Source organism: Sarcophilus harrisii, chromosome 5 (genome assembly GCF_902635505.1).
Source record: "Sarcophilus harrisii chromosome 5, mSarHar1.11, whole genome shotgun sequence".
NCBI lineage: Eukaryota > Metazoa > Chordata > Mammalia > Dasyuromorphia > Dasyuridae > Sarcophilus > Sarcophilus harrisii.
Window position 1 is genome coordinate 255,622,721 of NC_045430.1, and position 25,844 is coordinate 255,648,564.

The 25,844-nt window shown below is 33.9% G+C and overlaps 1 protein-coding gene across 5 annotated transcripts in view; it reads right to left on the reverse strand.

Moving 5' to 3' along the window:
- Positions 1-11,878: 11,878 nt before the first annotated feature.
- SATB1 (SATB homeobox 1) overlaps positions 11,879-25,844 on the reverse strand; it is a 97,686-nt gene continuing 83,720 nt past the window's right edge. For 2 of the 5 annotated variants that reach the window (XM_023505173.2, XM_003772014.4), the window contains exons 10-12: positions 19,562-19,765; positions 18,882-18,977; positions 11,879-16,996 (exon numbers count right to left, since the gene is read on the reverse strand). In XM_023505173.2, coding sequence (XP_023360941.1) covers positions 16,487-16,996; positions 18,882-18,977; positions 19,562-19,765 — 810 coding nt within the window. In that variant the 3' untranslated portion in view covers positions 11,879-16,486. The remainder of the gene's footprint in view (positions 16,997-18,881; positions 18,978-19,561; positions 19,766-25,844) is intronic. The other 3 variants (XM_012551359.3, XM_012551360.3, XM_023505174.2) reach the window with 3 other exon arrangements.

The following is a 25,844-nucleotide window of genomic DNA, read 5'->3' on the forward strand; positions in this document are numbered from 1 at the left end:
ATGATTGATTTAATCTTACAACAAATAATGGTTCCCTAGTGATATAATGATTGACTTATACTCAGTATGATGAGTGGATTTAATTGTAATAGAGTATTTAAGAGGTCAGAGTCAAACTTAGAGAGGACTCAGAGACAGACTCACAAAAGACCGAGGACTGGAGGCTGGAGCTCAAGATCTCAGAACCAAAGAGAGACATACATTCCACCTTTGTGGTGGCTGGCCTGTCCTCCTTCATTTCTACACTGAGACCAAGCCCCATCTGAAGGGCCTCCAGAAAGCTAGCCGAGCCCCAAGTGAAGGAGACAGACTTTGAAGGAGATAATAAAGAATTTGGACTCTATCCCAGGTTATTCTAGTGGTGATTACTCTGCTGAAATGAACACTTGTCCAAAGATCTCCAGAAAGCTAACCAAAATACTGCATACTGAGAGAAGAGGAAAGGAAGGTTAAGTGGGATAAATTAGGTCACATGAAGAGGCATAAAAAGACCTATTAAAGTAGAATGAAAGAAGGGAGAGGATGATGAATTTTGTCTGAAGCTTAATCTCATTATTTTGACTCAAAGAGGAAATAACATTCACTCAATTGAGTACAGAAATTTATCTTATTCTACAGGGAAGTAGGAAGAGAAAGGGGAAAGAAAAGAGGGTGCTGAATGAGAAGGGAGGGGAGAAACAATAGGAGAAAGGGTTAAGAAAAGGAAGAAGGAATAATAGGACTGAGGGCAGATTGAGAGAGGGTTGGTCAGAAGCAAAACACTATTAAAGAGGAATAGGGTGAAGAGAAGAGTATATAGAAAGAAGAAAATAGTATGGAAGGAAATACACAGCTGGTACTCATAACTGTGACTGTGAATGGGATGAACTCTCCTATAAAAAGAAGTGAATAGCAGAGTGGGTTAAAAACAAGAATTTTACAATATGTTGTTTACAAGAAACACATTGAAACAGAGAGATACATATAGAGTAAGGGTAAAAGATGGGAGCAGAATTTATTATTCTTCAGCTGAAGAAAAAAACAAAACAAAACACGGGGCAGCAATTCTGATCTTAGACAAAGCATAAGCAAAAATAGGTCTTATAAAAAGAGATAAGAAAGAAAATTGAATCTTGTTAAAGGGCGCCATAGACAATGAAATGGTATTAATACTAAACATATATGCACTAAGTGATACAGCATGCAAATTCTTAGTAAACCAGTTACGCCCTACAGAAAGAAAGAGACAGCAAAATTGTCAATCTCCCCCACTCAGAATTAGATAAATGTAACCATAAAAATTAGAGAGGTTAGTAGAATATCAGAAAACTTAGATATGATAAACCTCTGGAGAAAATTGAGTAGGTATAGAAAGGAATGTACCTTTTTCTCAGCAATATATGGAAAATACACAAAAATTGACCATGTATTAGAGTATAAAAACCTCACAATCAGATGCAGAAAAGCAGAAATAGTAGAGGCATCCTTTTCAGAATATGATGCAATAAAAATTACATTCAGTAAAAGGCTAGAGAAAGATAGATTTAAAACCAATTGTAAATTAGATAACTAATTCTAAAGAATGGATGGGTCAAACAAATTATAGAAATAATAATTATATCCAAGAGAATGATAATAATGAGACAACATACCAAAACTTGTGGGATGCAGCCAAAACAATTCTTAGGGGAAGTTTTATATCTCTAGATGTTTACATGAATAAAATAAAGAGAAGATCAATGAATTGGGCATGCAACTAAAAAAAGCTAGAAAAAGATCAAATTAAAATTAAATACCAAATTAGAAATTCTAAAAGCCAAGAGAGATTAATAAAATTAAAAGTAAGAAAACTATTGAGCTAATGAATAAAACTAAGATTTGGTTTGATGAAAAAACTAGCAAAATAGATAAACCATAAGTTAATTTGATTAGAAAAAGAAAAGGAAAAAAAAAAAAAAAACCAAATGACCAGAATCAATTGATGGTTGATCAAAATGAAAAGAAAGAACCTACTATCAATGAAGAAGAAATTAAAGCAATAATTAGGAACCATTTTGCCCAACTGTAAACTAACAAATCTGGCAATCTAATTGAACTGGATGAATATTAACAAAACTATAATTGCCCAGAACAACATAAAAGGAAATAAATTATTTAAATAACCCCATTTTAGAAAAAAAGAAATTGAACAAGCCATCAGTGAACTACCTGAGAAAAAATCTCCAGAGCTAGATGGATTTACAAGTGAATGCTACCTAACATGCAAAGTACAATTTATTACAATATTATGTAAACCATTTTGAAAAATATAAGGGAAGAAGTAGTTCTACCAAATTTGTTCTACTACATAGATATGATGCTGATAACTAAATCGGCAAGAGCCAAAACAAAGGAAGAAAATTATAACTCAATCTCCTAATCAACATTGATGCAAAAAAATTAAATAAAATATTAGCGAAAAGATTACAAGAACTTATTATTAGAATAATACACTATGACTAAGTGGGATTTATACCAGGATTGAAGGGCTGGTTCAATAAAAGGAAAATTATTGACATAATTGACTATATCCATAATGAAACTATCAGAAATCATATGATAATCTCAATAGATGTCAAAAAAGTTTCTGACAAAATATAGCACCTATTCCTATTAAAAATACTAAAGAACATAGGAATAAATGGAGTTTTCCTTAAGATGATAAGCACCATCTATCTACAACCAACAGCAAGTATTATTTATAATGGAAGAAGCTAGACACATTCCCAGTAAGATAAGGGGTGAAAAAAATTGCCCATTATCACCACTATTATTCAATATTATACTGGAAATATTGGTTTTAACAATAAGAAAAGAAAAAGAAATTAAAGGAATTAGAGTAGGCAATGAGGAGATAAAACTATCACTCTTTGCATATGATGTTATATTTAACAGAATCCTGGAAAATCAAGCAAGAAACTACTTGGAACAATTAACAGCTTTAGCAAAGTTACGGGATATAAAATAAACCCACACAAATCATCAGCTTTCTATATGTCATTAATAAAGCCCAGCAACAAGAGATAGAAAGGGAAATTCCATTTAAAATAATTGTAGACAAAACAAAATATTTGGGTGTCTATCTGCCAAGACAAACTCAGACACTGTATGAACACAATTACAATATACTTCTCACACAAATAAAGTCAGATTTAAACAACTGGGAAAAAATCAATTGCTCATGGGTAGGCCGAGCTAATATAATAAAAATGGCAATTCTGCTTAAATTAGTCTACTTGTTCAGTGACATAACAGTCAAACTTCCAAAAGTTATTTTATACAGATAGAAAAAAATAATAGAGTTCATCTGGGAAAAAAAAAAAGATCTAAAATATCAAGGGAACTAACAAAAAAATGCAAAGGATGGTACACCCAACAGTAACAGACTTAAAATTATAAAGCAGCAGTCATGAAAATCATCTGGTATGGGTTAAGAAATAGAGTTGTGGATCTGTGGAAAGGTTAGATACACATGACAAAATAATCAATGACTAGAGTAATCTACTGTTTGATAAACCCCCAAATTCCACCTTTTGGGATAAGAAATCACTATTAGACAAAAATTGCTTGGAAAACTGAAAATAATGTCAGAAACACAGCTTTGAACTACATCTCACAATCCATACCAAAATAAGGTCAAAATGGGTGCATGATTTATATGTAAAAGTTGATACTACAGGCAAATAAGGAAAGTAAGGGATAGTTTACTATAAGAACTTTGGAGAAGGGAGAAATTTATAGTCAAAGAACTAGAAAACATTATGAAATGAAAAATGGGTAATTTTGATTACATTAGATTACAAAAGATTTGCACAAACAAAACCAATGAAAATTTAGATTAGAAGGTCAGAAGATTAGAAGGGAAAGAGAGAACTGGGAAACAACTTTTACAGTCAATATTTCAAATAAAAACCTCATTTCTAAAATATATAGAGAATTGACTTAAATTTATGAGGACAAGCCATTCCCCAAGTGGTAAATGGTCAAAGTATATGAACAGATAATTTTCAGATGAAATTAAAGCCATCTATAGTCTAAATGTTCTAAATCACTATTGATCAGAGAATTGCAAATCAAAACAACTCTGAGATACCACCTCATATCTACCAGATTGGCTAAGATGACAGGAAAAGATCACAAATGTTGGAGGGGATATGAGAAAACTGGGACACTAATCCAAAGTTGGTGGATTTAGGAAGTGATTCAACCATTCTGGAGAGCAATTTGGAATTACCAAACTGCATACCCTTTGATACATACAGCAATACTACTACTGGGTCTGTATCCCAAAGAAATCATAAAGGAGAGAAAAAGACCCTAATGGGCAAAAATGTTTGTAGCAGCAATTTTTGTGGTGGCAAAATATTGGAAAATGAGTATATGCCCATCATTTGGAGAATGGCTAATTAAATTATGGTATATGAAAGTAATGGAATATTATTACTCTCCAAAAAATGATGAACTGATTTTAGAAAGCCTTGAAATGATTTACATGAATGGATGGTGAGCAAAACAAGGAGAACCAGGAATACATTACATACAATAATAGCAAGATTATGCAATGATCATCTATGAAAGACTTGGTTCTTCTCAGGGGTTGAGTGATCCAAAGCAATCCCAATAAATTTTGCATGGAAAATGCCATCTGAATCCTGAGAGAGAACTGTAAAGATTAAATGTAAATGAACACATACTATGCTCACTTTTTTTCACTTTTTTTTTTATTTTTTTTCTTTTGTGGTTCTTCCCTTTTGTTCTGATTTTTCTCTCCCAACTTGATTCATGAGAAAATGTGTAAAAAATGAATGTGCATGAATAACCAAAATAATGTTGTTTTATGTGTAACTGGGAAAAACAAAAATTAAATTTAAAAAAATAGAGAAAGGTAATGTATGGGTATGATCAGATTCAGATATGTCAGTTTCCTGTTGAGCACCCACTTTCTTTGGAATACCTTAGTCTATGAGGAAAGTTTTATCCTAAGGTTCATCAGAGTCTCCACTCTTGTAGCATCTCAGTAACACACACAGTATTTTATGTACATCGTGCTTAGCTTCTCTGCTTGAAATACTGCAAAAAGGACAAGTACTGTTTGAACACTTCTGAAAAGTTGTAGAAAATGTATTGAGAGTCTTATTAATATTACATATAAATTTCCCTCTCTAAGATTTTGCTGTTCTCCATAGATGTTCTGCAGAGAATTAGATTGCAAGTCAATTCTAACCAATGCTGACAACTGGGTGGTTTGACCCAATTGGTATTTTGTGATCTCTTTTTATAAGGGATCCTATGGTAAATGACAAGGCAGAGTTCTTACATACTATTGTATTTATTTCACATTGATATTATATTTCATCCTCCATGTTCATTATTTTTCTGAGGTATATTGGCTTAACTGGTACACAGTAGATACTGAATAAATATTTGTTGATGTTTCTTTAATTTTCCTTAAAAGCAAAAAATGTGATCACTTAGACTGAAAAAAAATCTAGTAATTTTTTAAACTTATGGTACTAATCATTGTGTTATTTGTAGAAGTCCATGCTATTATTCAAATATTTTTCCTTTAGCTATCATCAACATGATGGTGTCCCTTCTGATTTTGTGTGTGTGTGTGTGTGTGTGTATCTGTGGAGAGAGGGAGGGGGAGAGGGAGAGAGGGAGGGAGGATGGGGGAAAGACTTTTCTGTATATGTGTATTATGCAGGGTAGAGCTTGGTTTTCATATTCTCTGCGATCACTTGTATCTACATGTGAGACTTTAAAAGAATCTTAAAGTTTTAAAATCAGACTTTTGGGATAAGGTTTATTTATTTGTATATAGGATGTCAAAGGAAAATGGAAAGTAGTACCTTAGAATATTACCTTGAAAGAGAAAATGCCAACACATTTTTTCTGCACCTGAAGCTTTTAATTCTTTAATCCACTATGGAATGTTGCTTAATTACATATTTTATTTATGCATAACTGAAAATTATGTACTTTAGTTTCAACAATGCTAGGGAAGCACGTATTGTTTATAAATAAAGTAAGGCCTCTTTGCCACTATTTTCCACATATGAAATATTTGGGAAATTTGCACTGATTTTACTTTTTTAAAGTTGATTTAAAAATTGGTGGAACATTTCTTTTTTTAGTTTAAATGTTTTCTCAAGGAATCAAAGAATCCTTCATCTGAAAATAAGGAGATGATTCTATCATGATGGCCTAATATCTTTTTAATAAGTAATTTCTTTCCCCCAGGAAAACCTTTGGCAATCTATTTAGTTGACATTTTTTGTTTATATATCACCTTCATTCTCAAATTGTTACACTCCTTTCCTCTGTATATACAATAATTCCCTTTTTATAAAAAGGCAAAAATCAGGAAGAAAAAAAACACTTATTGAAAATTAATCAAAACATTCCTAATTCCAATAGTATATACAATGTTCCACCTCTATGGTCCTACAATTCTGCAAAGGCAGGGAGGTATATTTTTTCAACTTTCTCAGCACCAAGATCCCTGGTCAATATTTTAACACAGGAGACAGCTTCCTAGTTGTTTATATGTATACGTGTGTTGTTATTGTTATTGCTGTTCATTCCATTTACTTTGTGATAGTCATTGTATATGATGTTTCCCTGTTTTTGCCTCTTTCAATTCATGGCTTCCTATGCTACTCTAATTTTTTTATATTCACAAATAAATCAACAAAAAAGTACTTTCTATGTGCTTACTATGGCTAGATACTGTGTTTTGGTAGGGAAAGAGTACATTCTAGGAGTTTATTATATTATGTTTTATACATATATATTATATATAACAAATATACTTATATTTGTTACATATATTATGTACATATATTATACAAACAGTATAAAGAGAAGGAAAAAGGACTATTGTGTATGAGACACAGCAAGAAGGCTAGTCTGGATGAATTGTAGTTTACAGTAAGGACTTATGGTGTAGAGAGCTGAAACTCTTGAGTCATTACACTGAGGTCAGTTCAAGCACTTAGGACTAATTACTGATTGGACAATACTCTATGGGCATATGCTTGGAAAATGGTCCTTCCTACTATCCTGTGCTGGCTCAATGATTTGTGTATACAGAGGATTGTAAGAGGGAGTAGGGGGTGGAGTAAGACGAGCCAGAGTCACTTTTTGTGGTAGACTAGGAAGAAGACGGTTGTAGAGATTCTCTTCCATCCCCTTCACTTCTACCCCTAAAGACCAAGAATAAAGGCTAAGAACTTTTGCTTATCCTGACTCTGGCTGATTTTGGGGTGTCTTGGGGTGCTAGCGCTGTTGTTACATATGGTATATAATAAATTTGGAAATATAAATTGGGATAAACTCATGAAGGACTTCAAATGTCAAAAAATGTTATTTTTGATTCAGAACCCATAGGGTATCTGTGTTTTAGAAAAGTCCCATTCGTAATTATGGGAAATAGATTGGATTGGAGGAAGATTTGAGGCAGGAATGCCAATTAAGAGGCTACTTCAAAAGTCCAGGTAGGATTTGATGTAGCCTGAACTAGGCTTATTGTAAAATGGAGAGAAGATAATGTACAAGAAATATGGAAGAAGAAATGACAAGTTTTAGCAGTTGACTGAATATTGGGCAAGATTGTGATTGGAAGGATCTTGATGCCTTTGATAGAAATAAGGAAATTCAAAAGCAGGGTGTATTTGGTAGAAAAGTGTATTAGATGAAAAGTTAACCTTTTTTTTTTAATAGTTAACGATTTGACTGAAAATAATTCTTTAAAAATTGCATGCTATTAACAATTATTTGGCAGTTTGCTACAAATCACTAATTATAAGGGAAAGGTAAATGCAAACAACACTGCTGCTTCACCTCAAAACTGGAAAACAAAGATAACCAAAAAAATGGATATTGTTTATATTGAAGGTGCTGGGTTATTTTTTATTGTCAAGTAATATATCTTATTATTTTTATGTATTTTGGTTTGTTTAGCCATTCTATAAGTAAAAGGCATCTATTAGTTTATAGGTTTATTTTATAACCTACTATTTTGATGAAATTATCAATTATTTCAATTAATTTTAGTTGAAACTCCAAGGGTCATGTAAATGATTATATCCCTTCCACAAAGTAATGTTTTTGTTACTTCTTTGCCTAGTCAATTTCTTTTTCTTGTCTTACTGCTATTTCTTAGCATTTCTAGCACTATATTAAATAAAAGTGTTCACAATGTGCAATCTAACTTTACTCTGATCTTACTGGAAAGGCCTCTAGTTTATTTCCACGATACATATGATATGGTCTTTTGATTTGAAATACATGCTATTTGCCAATTAAGATTCATTTATCCCTATGTTTTTAATTTATTAAACAAAAATGTACATTGTATTTTGACAAAATTTTGTCAAAACATTTTCTGTATCTATTGAAGTAATTCTATAATTTTATTTTTTTTCTGTTAATATGATCTATTATCTTTATGGTTTGTCTTAACTATAATATTGACCTAATATTGTCTTTCTGGTATAAATCTGTCCTTATCATAATGTAAAATGTTTTTATGTGCTACCATAATCTTTTTGCTAATACTTTACTTGATATCTTTTGGTTTTTGCATCATCTAAGTTTTCCCCAGTATTCCTCTGCCTTCTAATCTGAAGGAACCATGTAACAAAGAATCACTTTTAAAAAGAACAGCAAAGAGAAAGAATAGGAAAAAATAGCAGAATGAATCAAAACAACTCCCCATTCTATATCTATGATTCTTTTCCCACCCTCTAAAGAGTGAAGGAGGTGTCACGTCTCACCTTTGGGACAAAGCTTATTATTTATAATTTTACAACATTTATTTGTAATTGTTTTGTGATTGGTATTTTTCCATTTACATTGTTATAATCATTATATATATGTATATATATATATATATATATATATATATTGTTTTTCTGGATCTGCTTATTTCACTTTGCTCGAGTTCATGTATGTCTTTTCATGGCTCTTGTATTTATTCTGTTCATTGTTTCTTACCACATGGTAATATTACATTATGTTCATGTGCCACAATTTGCTTCCAATCGATGGATATCAACTTTGTTTCCACTTCTTTGCTACCACAGAAAGTGTTGCTATAAATATGGAACATGGAGACTGTCTTTTTTTGTCAATGATTTTCTCGAGATAATTTCCTAGCAGAAGAGTACTGAGGTCAAAGTCTATGGAGGAGCTAAATAACACAGTATATGGAGCATTGGACTTAGAGTGAAGAAGTGCGGCTTCAGACACTATTTTTGTGACTTAGGGCAAGTCATTTAACCCATTGTCTTCTTCAGTTATCTCATCTGTAGAATGGAGATAATAATACTTGTTGTGAGAAAATTGAGATAATATTTGTAAAGTGCTTTGTAATACTTAAATTGTTATATAACTTCTGGCTATTATTGTTAATTCCAAATTACTTCCCAAAAAGATTGTATTGACCCTCAACTCCAGTAATAATGCATTAAATGTATCTATCTTTCCACAATCCCTCACAACCACCAATCCAACTCTTACCATCTTTGCCAATTTGCTGGGAATGAGATGAAACCTCCAGATTATTTTCATGTACATTTTTCTTATTATTAATGATCTCTTAATAGCTAAGAACTTTGTGTTGTAGTTTATTAGGCATATTGGCCAATAAAAGCATTAGGTTCTTGGAATCGGGATGCTCTAGTGAGTGGACACTAAGGAGACAGAAGCAAACCAGTGAACCCCTGTGGGGAAACTGCATGAAGGCGGTGAGAAAGGCCTTGATTTCAGCCTTAGCCTTGACCAAGGTCTGGATGTCTTAACAAAAGTTCTCCCACTGTGCCTAAAAGAGAATGACCGTGAAAACTTCAGAATCAAGGACTTCTCCTCTTCCCACCAGTATCCTAGCGATATCCCCATATCAGTTGACAGCAGGGTCTGTACTAAAGGCCAAGGACAGACAGGATATAGATTCATGGCTTCACAAGAAGTTCAGCATATTATGCCAGAAGAGACTTCTTGAATATTCCCTGATGGGGAGAAAAGGGCATTTAGCAACCAGAAGCTGTGTCATTACTTTGTCCCATGTGCTTTTGAGCACACTTTCCTCTAGGCTATTACTTCCTGTGGGAGAGGACATCAAAACTTTTATCCAATCCCCTTTCTAAAAGCTCTTCAAACCTGATGGACTAAAGTGATTTATCTTGGGGCAATATCTTGGGGGATAATCTTGGGGGAAGCCCATTCATGGGACATCAAGCCAATAGCATTAGAAGATCATCTCCAGATCCTCAGGAAGTACCTCTCTCCAGAAGCAAGACTTGTTTGAGAGAATGGAAGTTGAGATAATGATCCTCAGAGCATATATGGGCCATTGGTATGTAATATCTTCCTGGAGAGAGCCTCAACTTTTCCTTAAGGACATGGTCTATTCTGTCTTGGTATCCCTAAAACTTAGAACAGTGTTAGCACAGAGTATATAATTGACTGACTGATTGAGTCAAGTATAGACACTGACAAGATCACAGATTCTTGAAGGATAGAAATATTTTGCAGGATTGAAAGGGGAAAATGTTTTTTACTTTACTTTACTGGTAAAGGGATTTTCACATATATAAAATGTCCAATTATTCTGTCTGATTTGGTTCTTTCTGCATTTGTGCCTTTTTATTGTTGTAAAGTATGCCTTTCCTTAGACTGTGAGCTTCTTGAGGGCAAGAACAGTATGATTGTTGTTTTTCTTTATATGTACAGTGTTTAGTGTAGTGTTTGGGACATAGTAAGTGTTCAGTAATTGTTTGTTGGCTAACTTACATTATTATTGAGATAACTTTTCACTGACTACACTGGCCCCCAAATAAATCCTCTTTCTTTCTTCCAAATGATTTGCCTAGAAAGTGTTAAAGAGAAGTCAGCATCAGAAAACTGAGGCTTTTTCTTGAAAACACAGGTTTTCCAAAACTTTTTGGGGGCAAAACCAAAAATGATGGTTGACTGAAAGATGAAAGTGGCTTGACAGAAAGCTATTGTTCCCTATGTTTTATTCCTCGACAGACCACTTACATTAGGCTACAAATCTTAATGTTTGGTCATAACTCTATGAGGTGTCCCATCAGAAGTACATATAAATGTGAGTTATCTTCATACTTTTATTTGGGAAGTATATCTGAGATCATTATTCCCTATTAATAAAACTGGGAAGCTGGAAATAATGCTTGTGTAATACATAAAATCCAGATATTTGACCATTTAATGAAAAAGCCTATTTCTGGTTTGGATGTTGCAGAAAGTGTATCTTTGTGATCACAATGGAAGGAAAAATGTTGCCTTTAAGATCTAGCCTATAAAACCATGTTGGTATCAAGTTTGTGATGTATCATAGAAGGTATGGAATATAAGGATGAAATGCCAGTCCAGTTCTCAATGTGATGTTCAACTTCACAGGCTCTTAACAAAGAAATAACACACTCAGTGGTTTGGATCCATTTAGTAGATTGGACAGACCATAAAGGGTAACATTAATGGTGAGCAATGTTAGGATCTGAGACCTGAAAGGGTTCGTAGAAGTCAAAGAACCCCAGTATCAGAGAGCTAGAGCTGGAAGAGACCTGAGGCCATCTTGTTCAAACCCTTCATTTTACTGATAAGACTGAGAGGCTCAGTGGATTGTGTTTAGGTCCTGTAATTCCAATGCTCTTTCCTTGGTACCACATTGCTTCTCCCCGACTCATAGAGAGAATGCATATCACACTAATAGTAGCAAGTTAGAAAGCCATGAGTAAACTTGGAGTTTCTTACATCAAAATTAAATACTGAATATATTGTATAATGGAACATATGCATAAATTCTGGAGCAAGAAAGAATTGAAAATGTATATCTTAAAAAGGCAATTCTGCACTGTTTTTATTCAACATGTGGAATTAATTATAATACAGGTACAGTATGTTGATATATACCTTTGACCACACTCCATTAATGAGCATATTGTATATATTTTCATTAGTAATATGCATGTTAATGCCTTCTCCTTTAGCTACTGCAGAAAATCATGCAAGTACTTAGCTTTTGCATTGAAATGATATAGACTTAATTGCTTGAGAAGAGATACTAAGAAAATCATGTGCATCCTTAAGTTGCCAAAATGATTATTTGATTTGTCTTATTACTTAGGCTTGACATAAGGAAAACCTTCTTAACCAACAGAGCTATCTATAAGTAGAATGGCCTGCCTTGGGAGATACTGGGTTCAAGCAGTAGCTGGCTAACTACTTAGGAAACATGTCATGGAGTGGACCAGGTAACCCCTTCCAACTCAGATTCTGTAATTACTTGACCAGGGATTCTTTATAAGGATCAGGGAGAGACAGCAGGGCAGGTCATTGTAATGTTAATGTCTGAGTTTCCTGAACTATAGGAGAAAGGTGGTGATAGCATCCTAACATTTAAAAATTGAGTTTGTCTGAATTCTTCCTTGGTCTAGTCATTCAGCACATTTTTATTGAGAATCTATGTATATGTGCATATACACAAGATTCCATTTCTATCATCTATTGATGTACATTTATAGAAATTGCTTTCTTATAGCATCATGAGGCAGTTTAGTACATTCCATTTAGAAAGAATAGGATTGTACAATACATATAGATCATGATGTTAAATGAATGTTAGCAACAGGAAGGGGGGGGAGAGAGAACTGGATGGTGGTTGGATACCTACGAGGGTATATGACTCAACCTGAAGATATTTGAAAATATTTGTTTTAACCTATATATTTGGCTAAGAATAGTCTCATATATTTGAAAAATATCTTTTTTCTTAAGATTGGGCATTGGAAATCCTAGGATGTTAATCAATGCACACATTATGCACATACTTTGAAATTAAATGCCATGTAATTAGGACACTCATATAAGAGCTACCTTGCCTTCTAGGAAGATGTTTGTCAAGTCTGCATACTATGGACCAAGGAAACATTGTCAACGGTATTATTTTTGCACAGTATACAGGTATAGATGGCCACAGAGTGTCCTACATATTAGTGGGAGAATGCTGAGTGAAGGAGTCCATGACAGATTCAGATTCATAGGGTTGAATATTGTCTATGAACCATTCACTTCTGCAAACATACTTGAGTACAACATGCTGTCATGTGCACCTTTAAAAGTTCTGAAGTACTTTTCACACAATGAAGCTTGTTAAATGAACTTTTAGCACATAAGCCTCTTGACACAGAAGTAAATCAGAGGTTTAGTGCTGGAAGGGGACTTCAGAGACCACCTAGTCTAAAGTTCTCATTTTATAAATGAGGAAATTGAGTCTATGGATGTAAAAGACTTACCCAGTCACTAGTAGTTAACACAGGGCTGGGTTTAAACCCAGGTTCTTGGTATTCCAGATAAATGCTCCTATAGCACACTGCCTTTACAAGGCCAGTGACCACGCATACAGGATACTCAGGAACTTCCCTTAAAGCAGCCTCTTAAGCTCATTGCCTCCTCATGGCCATTCAGATTACTAGCATCATTTCTTCTTGGCAAATTATTTAATATAACCATTTTAATTCAAAGGAATTAAATGATATTTCTTAGAAAATGTCATCGGTTATTGTTGGTGAGTATTTACAATACAAGTGAACCAATGCACTCTATTTTTCAATCCAAAAGAAAATGGGGAACCTTTTGGAATGAGAAAGAAAAATCTTAGCTGGAAGCCAGAGCTTCAGATCAAAAAGTAAGTGTTTTGGTGTGTGTCTTGGTACCTTGCCTTAAATTCAACCAACAAGAACCAAAACAACACATCCACCAAAATGGTTCAATTTCCTTCTCTACCACCAGTCCCTTTCCAGAGGAAGCAAAAAAAAGGATGTTTAAGAAAAAAAAAAACATATATATTTATATATTGTATTCTTTCTTAATAGATGAGGAATAGAGTTATATAGTTGTTTTTATTCTTCTCACTAATTTCAACTCCTCCATCAAATGATTCCATTCTTTTTTCATAGTGAGCTGAGATGTATTAAAAATTCAACTCTTATTAAATCAGATGAACTGAAAACTTTTGGGACAGAGTTTGAAGTTTATGGGAAACCATCTGCCTCCAGAGTAGTTTAGCTGTACCTCACTATTCAATAGTATTTTAAAGCTAAATTGGGAATTTTCAATGCTCCCAATTCAATTTCTTAAATAAAAGTTCAGTGTTGAAGAAGCCCAGTTGCCTACATGATATCATCTGGGGTAGGGCAAATGGTGGACTGAAAGGAAATGGGCAATCATGGATCTCTTCTTAAAGAAGCTCAGAACCCCTGTGAGCTGTGTTCAAGAAAACCTATGAGGAAACATTAAGAACAGAAGTTAGACAAAAGAATTTGAAAAACTGAAATATGAATGAACTATTTTATAACTATACCTTTGTTCTCTAACAATCAGCATGATTAATTTTGCTCCTATGTAGTTTGCTAAGGTTTAGTTGCCCTAGGATTAGGTAACTCAATATAAAACCAATGTTAGGAGAAAACGAAGTCCTAATGGAGCATATATCGCTTTTAGGCTTCACGTGTTGTGTTCTCATATTCCTAAGGTAGCTCCTAGTCCTAGAAGACCCTAAGCAGTTTGATGAACTCAAAAGTTATCGGAATTACTAACAGCTAAAAACTATTCTTCAAAATCTTCTTACTAAGGACTTTTCCTAAAGGGCCATTTTTTTTCTCTTTATTTTACGTAATTATGAATGGCCTTTTAAAGTGTTTATACATTAATATAAGGAACAGTGTGAGCATAATTCACGTAGCACAAAATAAAAGCAGCTGTACCCATTTTAAGAGCATCGCTGCCAGGGATTGTAAATATGTTTGTGCCCGATAGCTTTTGGACTCCGGAATATCCTGCTATCTCTGTTTAGCAGGCAAAATGTTAACCAAGACAAGGCAGGTTATGATTTCCATCATGGAATTTCAGTGTACGGATGTGTGTGTTATACACACGTACACACGTGCCATCAACATGTAAATTTTACAAAGGCTAATACAAGTCTTGAGAGAGAACGTTTTGGATGTTCTCTGTCAAATCTACAAAGTACTGCTGAGAAAGTACTGTCAGCCACCTAGGGAGAGCAATCCCTTCAAGCTCTTTTACAGTGAGTACACATAAGCAGACAAACCCTCCCATAGCATACCATACAAACAATTTTAATTGTGTAGTTACAGTCAATAACCACTCCTAGTCAACAGTTCTGCATAAAGAAAATTGTGATACACTTATAAAAACAGCTAGCTGTAACAAAATAACTGGTGTTTTCATAGCAATAAACTCATAAAAAAGAAATACACCTTTGTACAGAAAATTTATACAGATGTAGCTTTAAAATTGATTGTAAACCAAAGGAAGACACATTGCAAACATCAATTATTTTCACATTAATTGCATAAGTTTCTAAGGTGATCTATTAGTTTTATTTACCTAAGCTTATTTGCATGATAGTAAAAATTGCATACAACAATAAGAGTGAAGCTTATAGTATGAATTGCTTGGATAACATCGAGCACTTTTTATAGGCAACTGTGTAAAGCACATTTTCTCTATTTAAAACTTTTAAGACACTTTGTTTTACTGCCCATCAAAATACATTTATAAATAGAAAAGAATCAGTATGAGAACAAGAGAAGCAATATTACATTTAACGGAAACTTCCAAAAAAAATTAATTACAACATGATGCTGCAGGATCTACAAATAAATAATGAGGACTAAATTGTGTTTCACATTTTCTTTCCATTTTAAAAATCATGTAACAATGAAAATGAAAAAAATATTACAGTGACCTTTTATTTCCAAAAAAGAAAACAAATCTGAATTACGGCAGTGCCATATAATACAAGGCATTTGTTGGCGTGTGTTATTTTAAAACTGCATTCCACAGTATATAGTTCTTTTGTAACATACAATAGAGCAAGAGCATCAAACTCTCTTTTTCTTTAAAATAAGTGTGAGTTTCCAAAGATCAAGTGTGGAGTGTTACAGTAATAATAATAATAATAATAATTAATAATAATAATAATAAAAATGAAACAATAATCACCAAAGTTGTAATGCTTCTTTGAAAGCTCCAGAATCAAAAATCACTGGTATCATGCTTATTGGATACAACAGGGTGTAGCCAGTGAACACAAATTAATATCAAACAATCCTCAATGCTTCATCTGTAGCTGTAGAGCAGTTTGTAAAACAGAGTAAAACATTTAGCGGTCTGCACTTTCCTTTTTTTTTTTTTTTTTTCATTTCATGTGTCTGTATGTTTGTGTGTATGTGTATGTGTGTGTGTGTGTGTGTGTGTGTGTGTGTGTGTGTGTGTTTGTGTATGTGTGTGCAAGTTTCTGAAGACTCATTGGCCAAACAATGAACAACAAAGGTTTCTGAGAGAATGCAAGATGGAATTTCATTTAATTAGTTAATACCAGTGGCACTGTTGAATGAAAATAATACTTTTTATCTTAGTCTTTCAGATCAGCATTAATGTCCGTGTTCCCTTCCACTGATAATTCTTCTTCTAATTTCACTGAAAAAAGGGAGTTTGCATTTTTATCTTGGACACTTTCTTCCAAATCTTTCAGCAACTCTTCTTCTTTATACTCTGCAACATCCACCTCTAGACCCGAATTGTCCTTCAGTTTCCCATGATGCTTGAGATAATATCGTTGGTTCTGAAAGAACTTAATAATAGTATACTTGGGAAGGTCAAGCTGGGCAGAGAGAGTCTGGATAGCTTCTTCATCTGGATACAGGCCTACATCTTGGATAAAGCTCTGTAGAATTCCCAGAGCTTCAACAGAAATTTTTGTTCGCGGTCGTGTCTTCTGCCGATTTTCATCCTCTGATTCAGCTGGTGAAGCCACAGTAGGCTGCCTAGGGGGCAGTCGGGGCCCCGGCTGTTGTTGCTGGGGTTGAGGCTGCTGCTGTTGCTGCTGTTGTTGCTGCTGCTGCTGCTGCTGCTGTTGCTGCTGCTAGAAAGAAAAGGGGAAAAAAATTAAATTCCAATTTCGATAGTAATCTAGAAAGCTTATTAGAATAAATAAAAGTAGCCATCATTCCCACAAATGGCTCCTTAAGTGAACAAAGAGTTGGAACAAAATGCCTAAGACAGCTAAATGGCTCAAAACATTAAAAAAATCAAAATAATATGACCTAGAAAGGAGGAGGAGTATTATGGTGGATTATCAGAGATTAGTAGAACCTTTAAATCCCTGATTTTTGGCCTCTGCTCTGAAAAGTCACCATTTAACATTCTGGAAAAAGTAAACAATGAACTTAACCTGAAGGATACAAATTAAAGAAGAAATTAATCAAGTAAATTATGATATAATTAACAAAGATATTTAGAATGAGGATTTAGAAACAGTGGAAGCAAAAATATTTTTAAAAGGTGAGCTATACAAAATAACTGTTTGGACATGTATACATATATTGTATTTAACTTATATTTTAACATATTTAACATGTATTGGTCAACCTGCCATCTGGGGGAAGAGGTGGAGGGAAGGAGGGAAAAGTTGGAACAAAAGGTTTTGCAATTGTCAATGCTGAAAAATTACCCATGCATATATTTTGTAAATAAAAAGCTATAATAAAAAAAATTGGGAAAAAAAAGGTGATGTGTGTGTGTCCGTGTGAGATCCTTAATGAAAAGCTGAAAAATAGTATTTTGTTTGAAGATCACGTTTAAAACACAAGTCAATTCATCAAGATTTCCTACTGTTTAGAGTTACTATCCTCTTTTAATTGAAAAAAACAAAACAAAACAAAACCTCAGTGAGAGTCTCTGATTCATGACTTTCTTGTCAAGTGATACCCCCCAAAAAAGCATTAAAGCTCCATAACAAAGGCCGAGAGGCTATATCCATGGACATCTTTATCATGGCTGAGCAGTAAAATTTCACTGTAGCCAACTCTGGTGTGTAAAGACTTTATCTTGTAGGCCAAACTCATAATATGAAGTTTCGAATTTAGTGTCGGCATACTTGTTAATAATTAGTATCTATATGTGCTGTAATTTGCTATATATAATTACATATAATAAATATGACACATTCACATATTGTATGCTGCAGATACTTTTTTTTTTTTAAACTAGCAAGGCAAATCAACCTGAGTAAGCAGCAAAATATTAGAATGTTTATACTATGCATAAGCATTTCCTTTTATCCCCCTAAGAAGCAATTTTATTAAAAACAATTTACATTTTCAAACAAGTACTGTTTTATTACTTAACATATATCTTTCTCTTTTTTATTTTTGCTAAATCAAACAGTAAATTTTTCAGGCTTTCACGATTATTTTAGCACTTGATATCCTAAGGGGACTGCCTTTTCCAATGTATTTTATCTTTAATACACTCTCATGGCTTTTTCCTAGTGGCTGGAAAACTTCATTCTTTTTAGCTTTGTAAATGTATACGTATTTTCTCCTACAGAGATAATATAAGTAATTCACAAAGATATCAGTGTTGGAGAATTCTGCCAGACAACTCTTCTCTCTTCCAAAGAGGAAAGTGAAAAGATCCCTGTAGAATTCTCAAACAGCAATGAATGATGGAGCGTTAAGTTCACCCTTGAAAGCAGTAAAAGCAAAGGTACTCCAATAAACAACAGGAACACAGAGTTTGACATCGTGAACTCCAAGCCTAGGTCTTTTGTGTGGGAAAGGGAAGGGCAAGAGTCTTATTATTCTTAAGCACAGGTTGGATTCTGTGGTAAAATCTTTCAGGGTTACTATGATTAGGTGGTGGGTTTCCCCCCCACAAATAACAAACTATTTCTCTTTGATGGAGGGAGTGGGTCCTTGAAACCCCCCCTTTTTTCTCCCTGACATGTTTAACTTGTGCCAGCTCACCTGTGGAGCAGCACCCAGCCATGGTCCAGGGGTCAGCAGGCTTGGTGAGAAAGTACCTCTAGGCTCTCCTTTCACAAGGGTGGTGGGAGAGGGGCTCTGAAGGAAAAACAAACATACGTTGACTCACCCCCGATTTTGGATTTCTAAGGGAGGGACAGTGGGAAGATATTAACAGTGTGAATGGGAGAGAAGATGAAGAATCAAATGTGGCTGCATTACTATTTTATTGTTGGAGTAAATCCAAGGTAGAGAGATGCTAAGTCTGTAAGAAACTTTCTCCACACTAGCACTCATTCCTTTACTTGGGAGCTATCATAGTGTTGCTTAGAGGTGGGCTTGGATATTCTGATTTAGAAACAAAGGTACAAGCCAATCAACCCACCAACAATTTTTAAAAATCCACACACACCAAAACCAAAACCAAACAGAACTTTCCCATTCAGAAAGACTCTTTCCAAGCCCAAAGTGTCAAGGCAACTGTCACATTAGGAAAAGAGCACACAAAAAGGAAAGGACACATTGCTTCTCCTTTTATCTTCCAAGGAAGATGGCAGTAGATTGTTATATCTTGCTAGGAAGCCTGTTTAGTCTGGCAGCAAGAAAAGAAACACTCATTTTCTTCGCTAAGTTTCAAGCTTTATTTACTTAGTGCTATATTGGATTGGCCAAGGTAAACTAACCTGAATCTGTTCTGCTGGAACATGGATAATGTGGGAAGGTCTGTCACCATGGTGATGAACAGCGTTGCTTTCTTGTTCATAAATGGCATCTCGTTCAGGCTGAGGAAGACTGAGGAACCTTCTAATCATGGAGAGATTCTCCCACAGGGTCCTGTTTTCTGGAGATGGATCTTCTTTCCAGCGTAACAGTTCACACAGCCACCCCTGAAAGATAAAATGCGCCACATGGTCAGCTTACACTAGTGGATGGTTGATGAAACAGTCTCCCTTTTCTATTTAAGCAAAATCAATAACAAAATAAACTTTGAACAATGATCTATTAGTAACTGTGAGATCATTGAGTAGTTTATCCAAAAATCTATCTATGCAAAAGTAGTTTGTCACAATAACTTGTACTAGTAGTCCCACATTTCCGTTTAGGGATTAAAACTATGTTTTCAAGGCTCCCAAGCATGAAAACATGTGTCACAATTTACAGAATACATGAATAGAAGTTTATCAAACTTCAGCATATGTCTACACTTACATATTTCTCTTTCCCGTTGTATATGTCAATTTGTTTCCAGTTGAGGAGCTTTAACATAAGTAGAGATTGGATCATTTCTTTCCTAAAAAAAGGATTCCTTGCTATAATTTATTTTTTTTCCTATTCTGAACAAGAACTTTAGTATTTGGGTTTTTACTAAAGAGCTGCCTAACATAAATCATAGCAATGAAAAGGTTTTTTTTAATGTCCTTTTAAAAGAAAAGGATTCCCTCAACAGGATATTCCTTAGCATCAATGTATAAAGGTGACTGGAAGACCCAAAGACTGACTGTTTTCCTAAAGACTAGAAAAAAAAAAGTACAAAAGACAGAATGTGCCAATAGCAGAATGTCTGACGAGTCTTAATTAGATCCAGCCATAAAGGCCTGAGTTACAATTGCTTTGAAAAATCAAAGGGTTAAAGAATTGCTTAGCACATCTACCTAGTAGCACTCAGACCTGCCTGTCTCTTGGGAGTTACTTTCTAGTTAACTGATTGCCAGACTGGGAAAGAGAGTTCCATGTGGATAAAGGTGACATGGGAATTCTCCAACAGACAGAATCAGATGTTACTATTAGAAGTAGGTAACAATTCATTTTATAGATAAGGACACTAAAGACAAGGCTACTGGTTAGTCAAGAGCAGGAAAGAGCAGAAAGCTGATTTTTCATTTAATGATTTTAGGTTAGTTAGGATCGGGACTGGAAAATTGAGGATAGTGGTGAACTTCATTCACCTCTCTCTCTCTCTTTGTTTTTTTCCCTTAAAATGTATCAGTGGATAGGGAATCCTTCTTCTAAATGGAAATGAGCACACTCACATGAAATGATTCTATTTCCAGTAAAATTATTTGCTTAGTGTTTAGGAGAAAGTATGGTTTGATAGAAAGTCTTCTGTCACTTTTTAGCGCTAAAGCATTTGATAATTTCATTTACTAGGCAATAACTTTTCTTCAAATGAGAATGGTGAAAATTTAGTGGATATGATTAGAGGAACTAGTCTTTTGAACAGTTAGCTACACAATGTGACTAAAGCATACCATCACTGTTATCACTCAAGAGATCTGTTGCTAGTTTAAAAGGATTTTTGGGAGAACTGTTGCATCTTCTCTTTATTTGGGGTAGATGAGAGGCCAAGATTCATCATCCAAGTATGATGCTTACTCTTCCTCCCATTCATTTAATTAAAGACTGTTGTATAAGAAAATTTATCCATAAAAAGGTAGATCAAATTAAAAAAAACAGGCATGTTTCTACTGAATGAATAATTTTCTAATTAGCAATCTTATCACAAAATTTTGAAAGAACTTTTCTCAACTATGTTTTTCAATGAGTATAGAAAAGTAGAAGACCAATCATTGTCTTCTTCAAAATGTTTACATCCACATCCACATACAATTATGGCTTTGGAGAATTTTTCCCTACAAAGTCATTAACCCCTTTGAGTCTCAGGATAATTTTTTTAAACAGGGGTTTAATAATCATTGCCCCACAAACTTTCCAGAACTGTTATAAAGAAAATGCTTTGTACAACTTAAAGCATGATGCAAATTGGAGGAGTAATTCTTTAAGTGCTACTGGTTAACTATTCTTTTGGAATTAAGGCAAACATGATAATGGGAAATCTTTAATTGAATCTATATCTAAGAAACCTACCTAAATGAATACTGATCTTTAGATAACAGTCCTTAGGAAGGCTCTTACTATGCTGTGGATGTATATTCTGTATGGTGATATTTATCCTTCACAGACCCTTTTCTTGACTGTGCCTCTTGACACTGATATCTTTAGGTCACTGATGTTATTTTGTCTAACTATAAATGATCGTATCAGTGTATATCCTTCAAAAGCCACTGAAATTATAGGACAAAATGGCACATTTGCTAGGAATTTTAGCCAAACAGTCCATATTCCACAAAGAGGAACAATAAGCATTCCAGAAATTTCCTTTTGGGATAATGGGTCTTTGCTTAAATATGTAACTTAAAATGGGCAAGAGATCACTTGAGATCACACCGATGTTAAAATGTTGCAATAAGAACATAGAAACATCAAAGAACCTGAAAATCTTTTAGAAACTTTCCTTAAAGTTATATAGAGATCAGTTAGTACTTGGATATATGTGAAAACATGTGGATCACAGATGTTCTTTGGAAAAGAAAATCATTAGTTCTCTTAGAATGGCTAATAATGATAGCTAATTCCTAAACAATCATGTTCATGCTGGTTTAACAAATATTTCAGAAAAAGAGTCTTGACTCATTCAACAAATATTTTGCTTATATTGTCACTTCTGTGTTTCTATGCTTATGAGATGGATCCTTATTTTTATTAATTGCCCATGACTAACATAACATTTCCAGTAGTTTGCTATTAACCTCTGCCCTGAAATAATACTTCTAATTCCTTATCTAAAAATAATTTGATGAATTATAAGTTGAAGCATGTCTCTGTTAGCCTTCCAAGGCAATAAGATGATTTTAAGAGACTGAAATCAGATGCTTCTTAGAAAATATTTAAAGCTGCAGCTGGGTACTGTTAGTTCTGCAGGATATTCTAACAACAACAACAAAAAGGCGATTTTCTTAAAGTGCATTCACTTAAAAACCTTAATGAAAAACAGACATTTTGATATGCCAGTTCTGCAGTAATGTGGAAGTAATTGGCTCATTTCCAGTTTATGATAATGAATATCAGATTTGGGGTATTTTAATACTGTCATATAACTAATTTTGAGTATTCCGATAGACCGTTCTAATTGCATATTAATTGAGACTATATTAATGGTCACAGAATATTATCAGAAGTGACTGAAGTTAAGACACTTTTATCTCTTGTCAAATCAAAAGCTTTAACACCATTTTCTGGGTCAGTACTGTTATTGGACAAGCAATCTAACTAATATTCCATAATAAACAAGTTGAGATATTCTTGTGTAATATTTGACAACCCAGTTGTGTTCTCCCAAAGTAACGTGTTGATATTTTTGGTTTTGTTTTTCTTTTAGGGGAAGGTATAAGCATGCTGGGGGAACAGACAAGTAGAAATGTTCCTCAGTTGTTTTTTGTTTGTTTGTGTTTGTTTTGTTTTCCTTTCAAGATGCAAATATAACTATGTTTCCAGAGAGGCCTACGGTTCTTAAAACATTACATGACCAGAAAGGGAGGGTGAGAAACCACGAGCTAAAATAGATCACAACTGTTCTCCACAATCGGTAGAAAGAATAAAACAAAATGGGGAAGTAACAGGCTTAAAATAATTAGGCCAATCCATTCTCAGGAAACTAAAATGGTACAAGGAACAACCTAAACTTTAAACATAGTAAATTTGCCAAGCAACATTACACTGAATATAAAGAGGGCAAAATATAAACAGTAGCCACATGTAAATAAATTAGTAAAACTTTCAGGATGTTACTACTTTTCAAACTGACAAAGTTTAATTTGACACCTTCTGTTCCAAACCCTTTGTTTCTATTCAAAATCACGCCTTTAGCTGCTATCAATCACAATGCTTCCCTTATTACTTAAAAAAAGGGAAAAAAAGCCCCACAAACCCAACAACTGGCACAAGCCTTAGTTAAGCTGAAAATGCCATGCAGATGAATTCTGAGATAATATGTTCAAACCTGTTATATACAACACAAATCCTGTAAAGTTATGTATTGTAAACCTACATTTATTGAGAACTAAAAGTCTTAAATCCATCTGCCACAAAGGAAATACTGTTATGCACTTTATAGTAACCAAGTACCATCTGCAAATGTCTTGCTACAGTAAGCAAGAAAACGGTGAAAAAGATGCTAAACCCAAGATGTATAAAAAATAAATAAGGAGCTTCTGACTGTTTTGGGTTAGGGATTTATTAAAGAAACATAAGAGGTTTAAAAAATGAGAATGCAGAATGGGAGCCAAACCATCACAGGGAGAAAAAAAAAAAGAGGAGGGAAAAACAAACTTAAAGCTACCAACAATGGCAATTTATACAGTCCAGGAGGCACATGACTGTATGCTCATTTTAAAGCAGAAATTAGCGGTTCTCATCTCAATATTCTAATGATGTGCTTTACTGACAGGATCGTGTTGTACCACATTTAAATAAAAATCCTGGCACCTTCATCTCTCAGCTGCTAATTTCCTACCAAACAAAATCTCTGATTTCCACTCCACTCTCTTTTTAGAACAGTTAATTCAAGTCAATTCACTTTCCAACATTATAATGGATAAGGGGTGCACACTGATTTTAATTGACTGAGTAAAGTAACCTCCTTTCACGAATGAATTTATTGTACCTCTCAAGCCTTGCCAGAGTGATCCCTCTATATCACAAACTGAGCTGTAGCTCATGGTTCTGAATAAAACTAGTTTTTCTTGGAAAATACTTAAGTTTGTGTAGTTTATGTAGCAAAAGTTCTTTTAACCACTAAAGAATCTGTATATGTGTGTGTGTGTGTGTACATGCATGCATTTCAAACCTTGTGAAGGAAATGGCAATAATTTACACTGTAACTAGGAAGGCATAAATACATTTAAAAGAAAAAAAAGAATAGTAATTTGAATTCTAAAAGGCAAAACATTTTATAGGTTGTATGCTAAGATATGCTTCCCCCCCCTCTTTTTATGTAGTATTTTCAGGCATATTTTGTTCCAATCTCTGGGGCATATGGTATAATAATATATGGTATTAAAAGAAATCAATCTAAATAGGGAGGTATTTGATACAAACATTTTAGTGAAAAGCAAGAATTACATTTTAGCATCTAGTATGAACAAGGATTAAGTACATAATCCATTAAATAGTACTTCTGACTAAAAAAAATGCAGTATTGTAGACTAAACTACACTAGACATTTTGAATGAGTACATTTTCAACAACTAACTCTAAAGCTAGCAATTTATCATTCAGTAAATAATTTTCGACTTTTAAAAGAATCTGTAAGTGTTACTTATGCTAATGAAGACAGTTTTGAATCTGCCCACAAACATGTTAATAGAGGGCAATTTTTTTTTTTTTAATTTACAAAGCTGAAGGCATTCAAGGGTGATTTTCTATCAGTGTTCTACAAGCATATAAAAAGCCGCTCTAATTGTAAGAATCCCTAAACTCTTCCCCTTTATCATCAGATTTAAGGATAGGACAAAGATCCAAATGGACTAATGATAGGACAAGCTCTTGCTTTCCAATTCACGAGTTACATTTTTAGAACTTGTTTTTTATTCCAGTGCTGTTGAACATCACTAATGAGTTTTTTTCTAATATAATACATTCACATAAAGAACTGGAAGGCCCAAAGCAGGTCTCTTATCTCACTGGAGGCCCCAGTAGTGACCACATTATCTGCAGGAATTAGGATTTAAACATCTCTTCAAACTATTCTGTTTCATAATAGCTACATAGATGATATCAGTTTTTGCAGAAATTATAACTATTTAAAAGAATGTTTTTTTAAATAATGTGCACATTATAAACCATGTTGTAAAAACAAAAATTCATCCTTATTTATAGATTCCCCTTTTTATATGGGATAAAATTCATTATCGTGTTTTGAGTATGTATGCTTCAGACCAAAACTTTGGGATTCCTTATTATGAAGAACAGTTGCTTTTGCCATAAGGAGGGGGGAGAATCATAACACGTAACAGTGAGAAACATAATGGTGGCAAAGGAATACTGAAAGCATTTTAAATTATTTACTAGGTTAAAAGGGTGAAATGGTACTTTAAATACATCAAATTTCATCATCTGGGCCATTTTTTG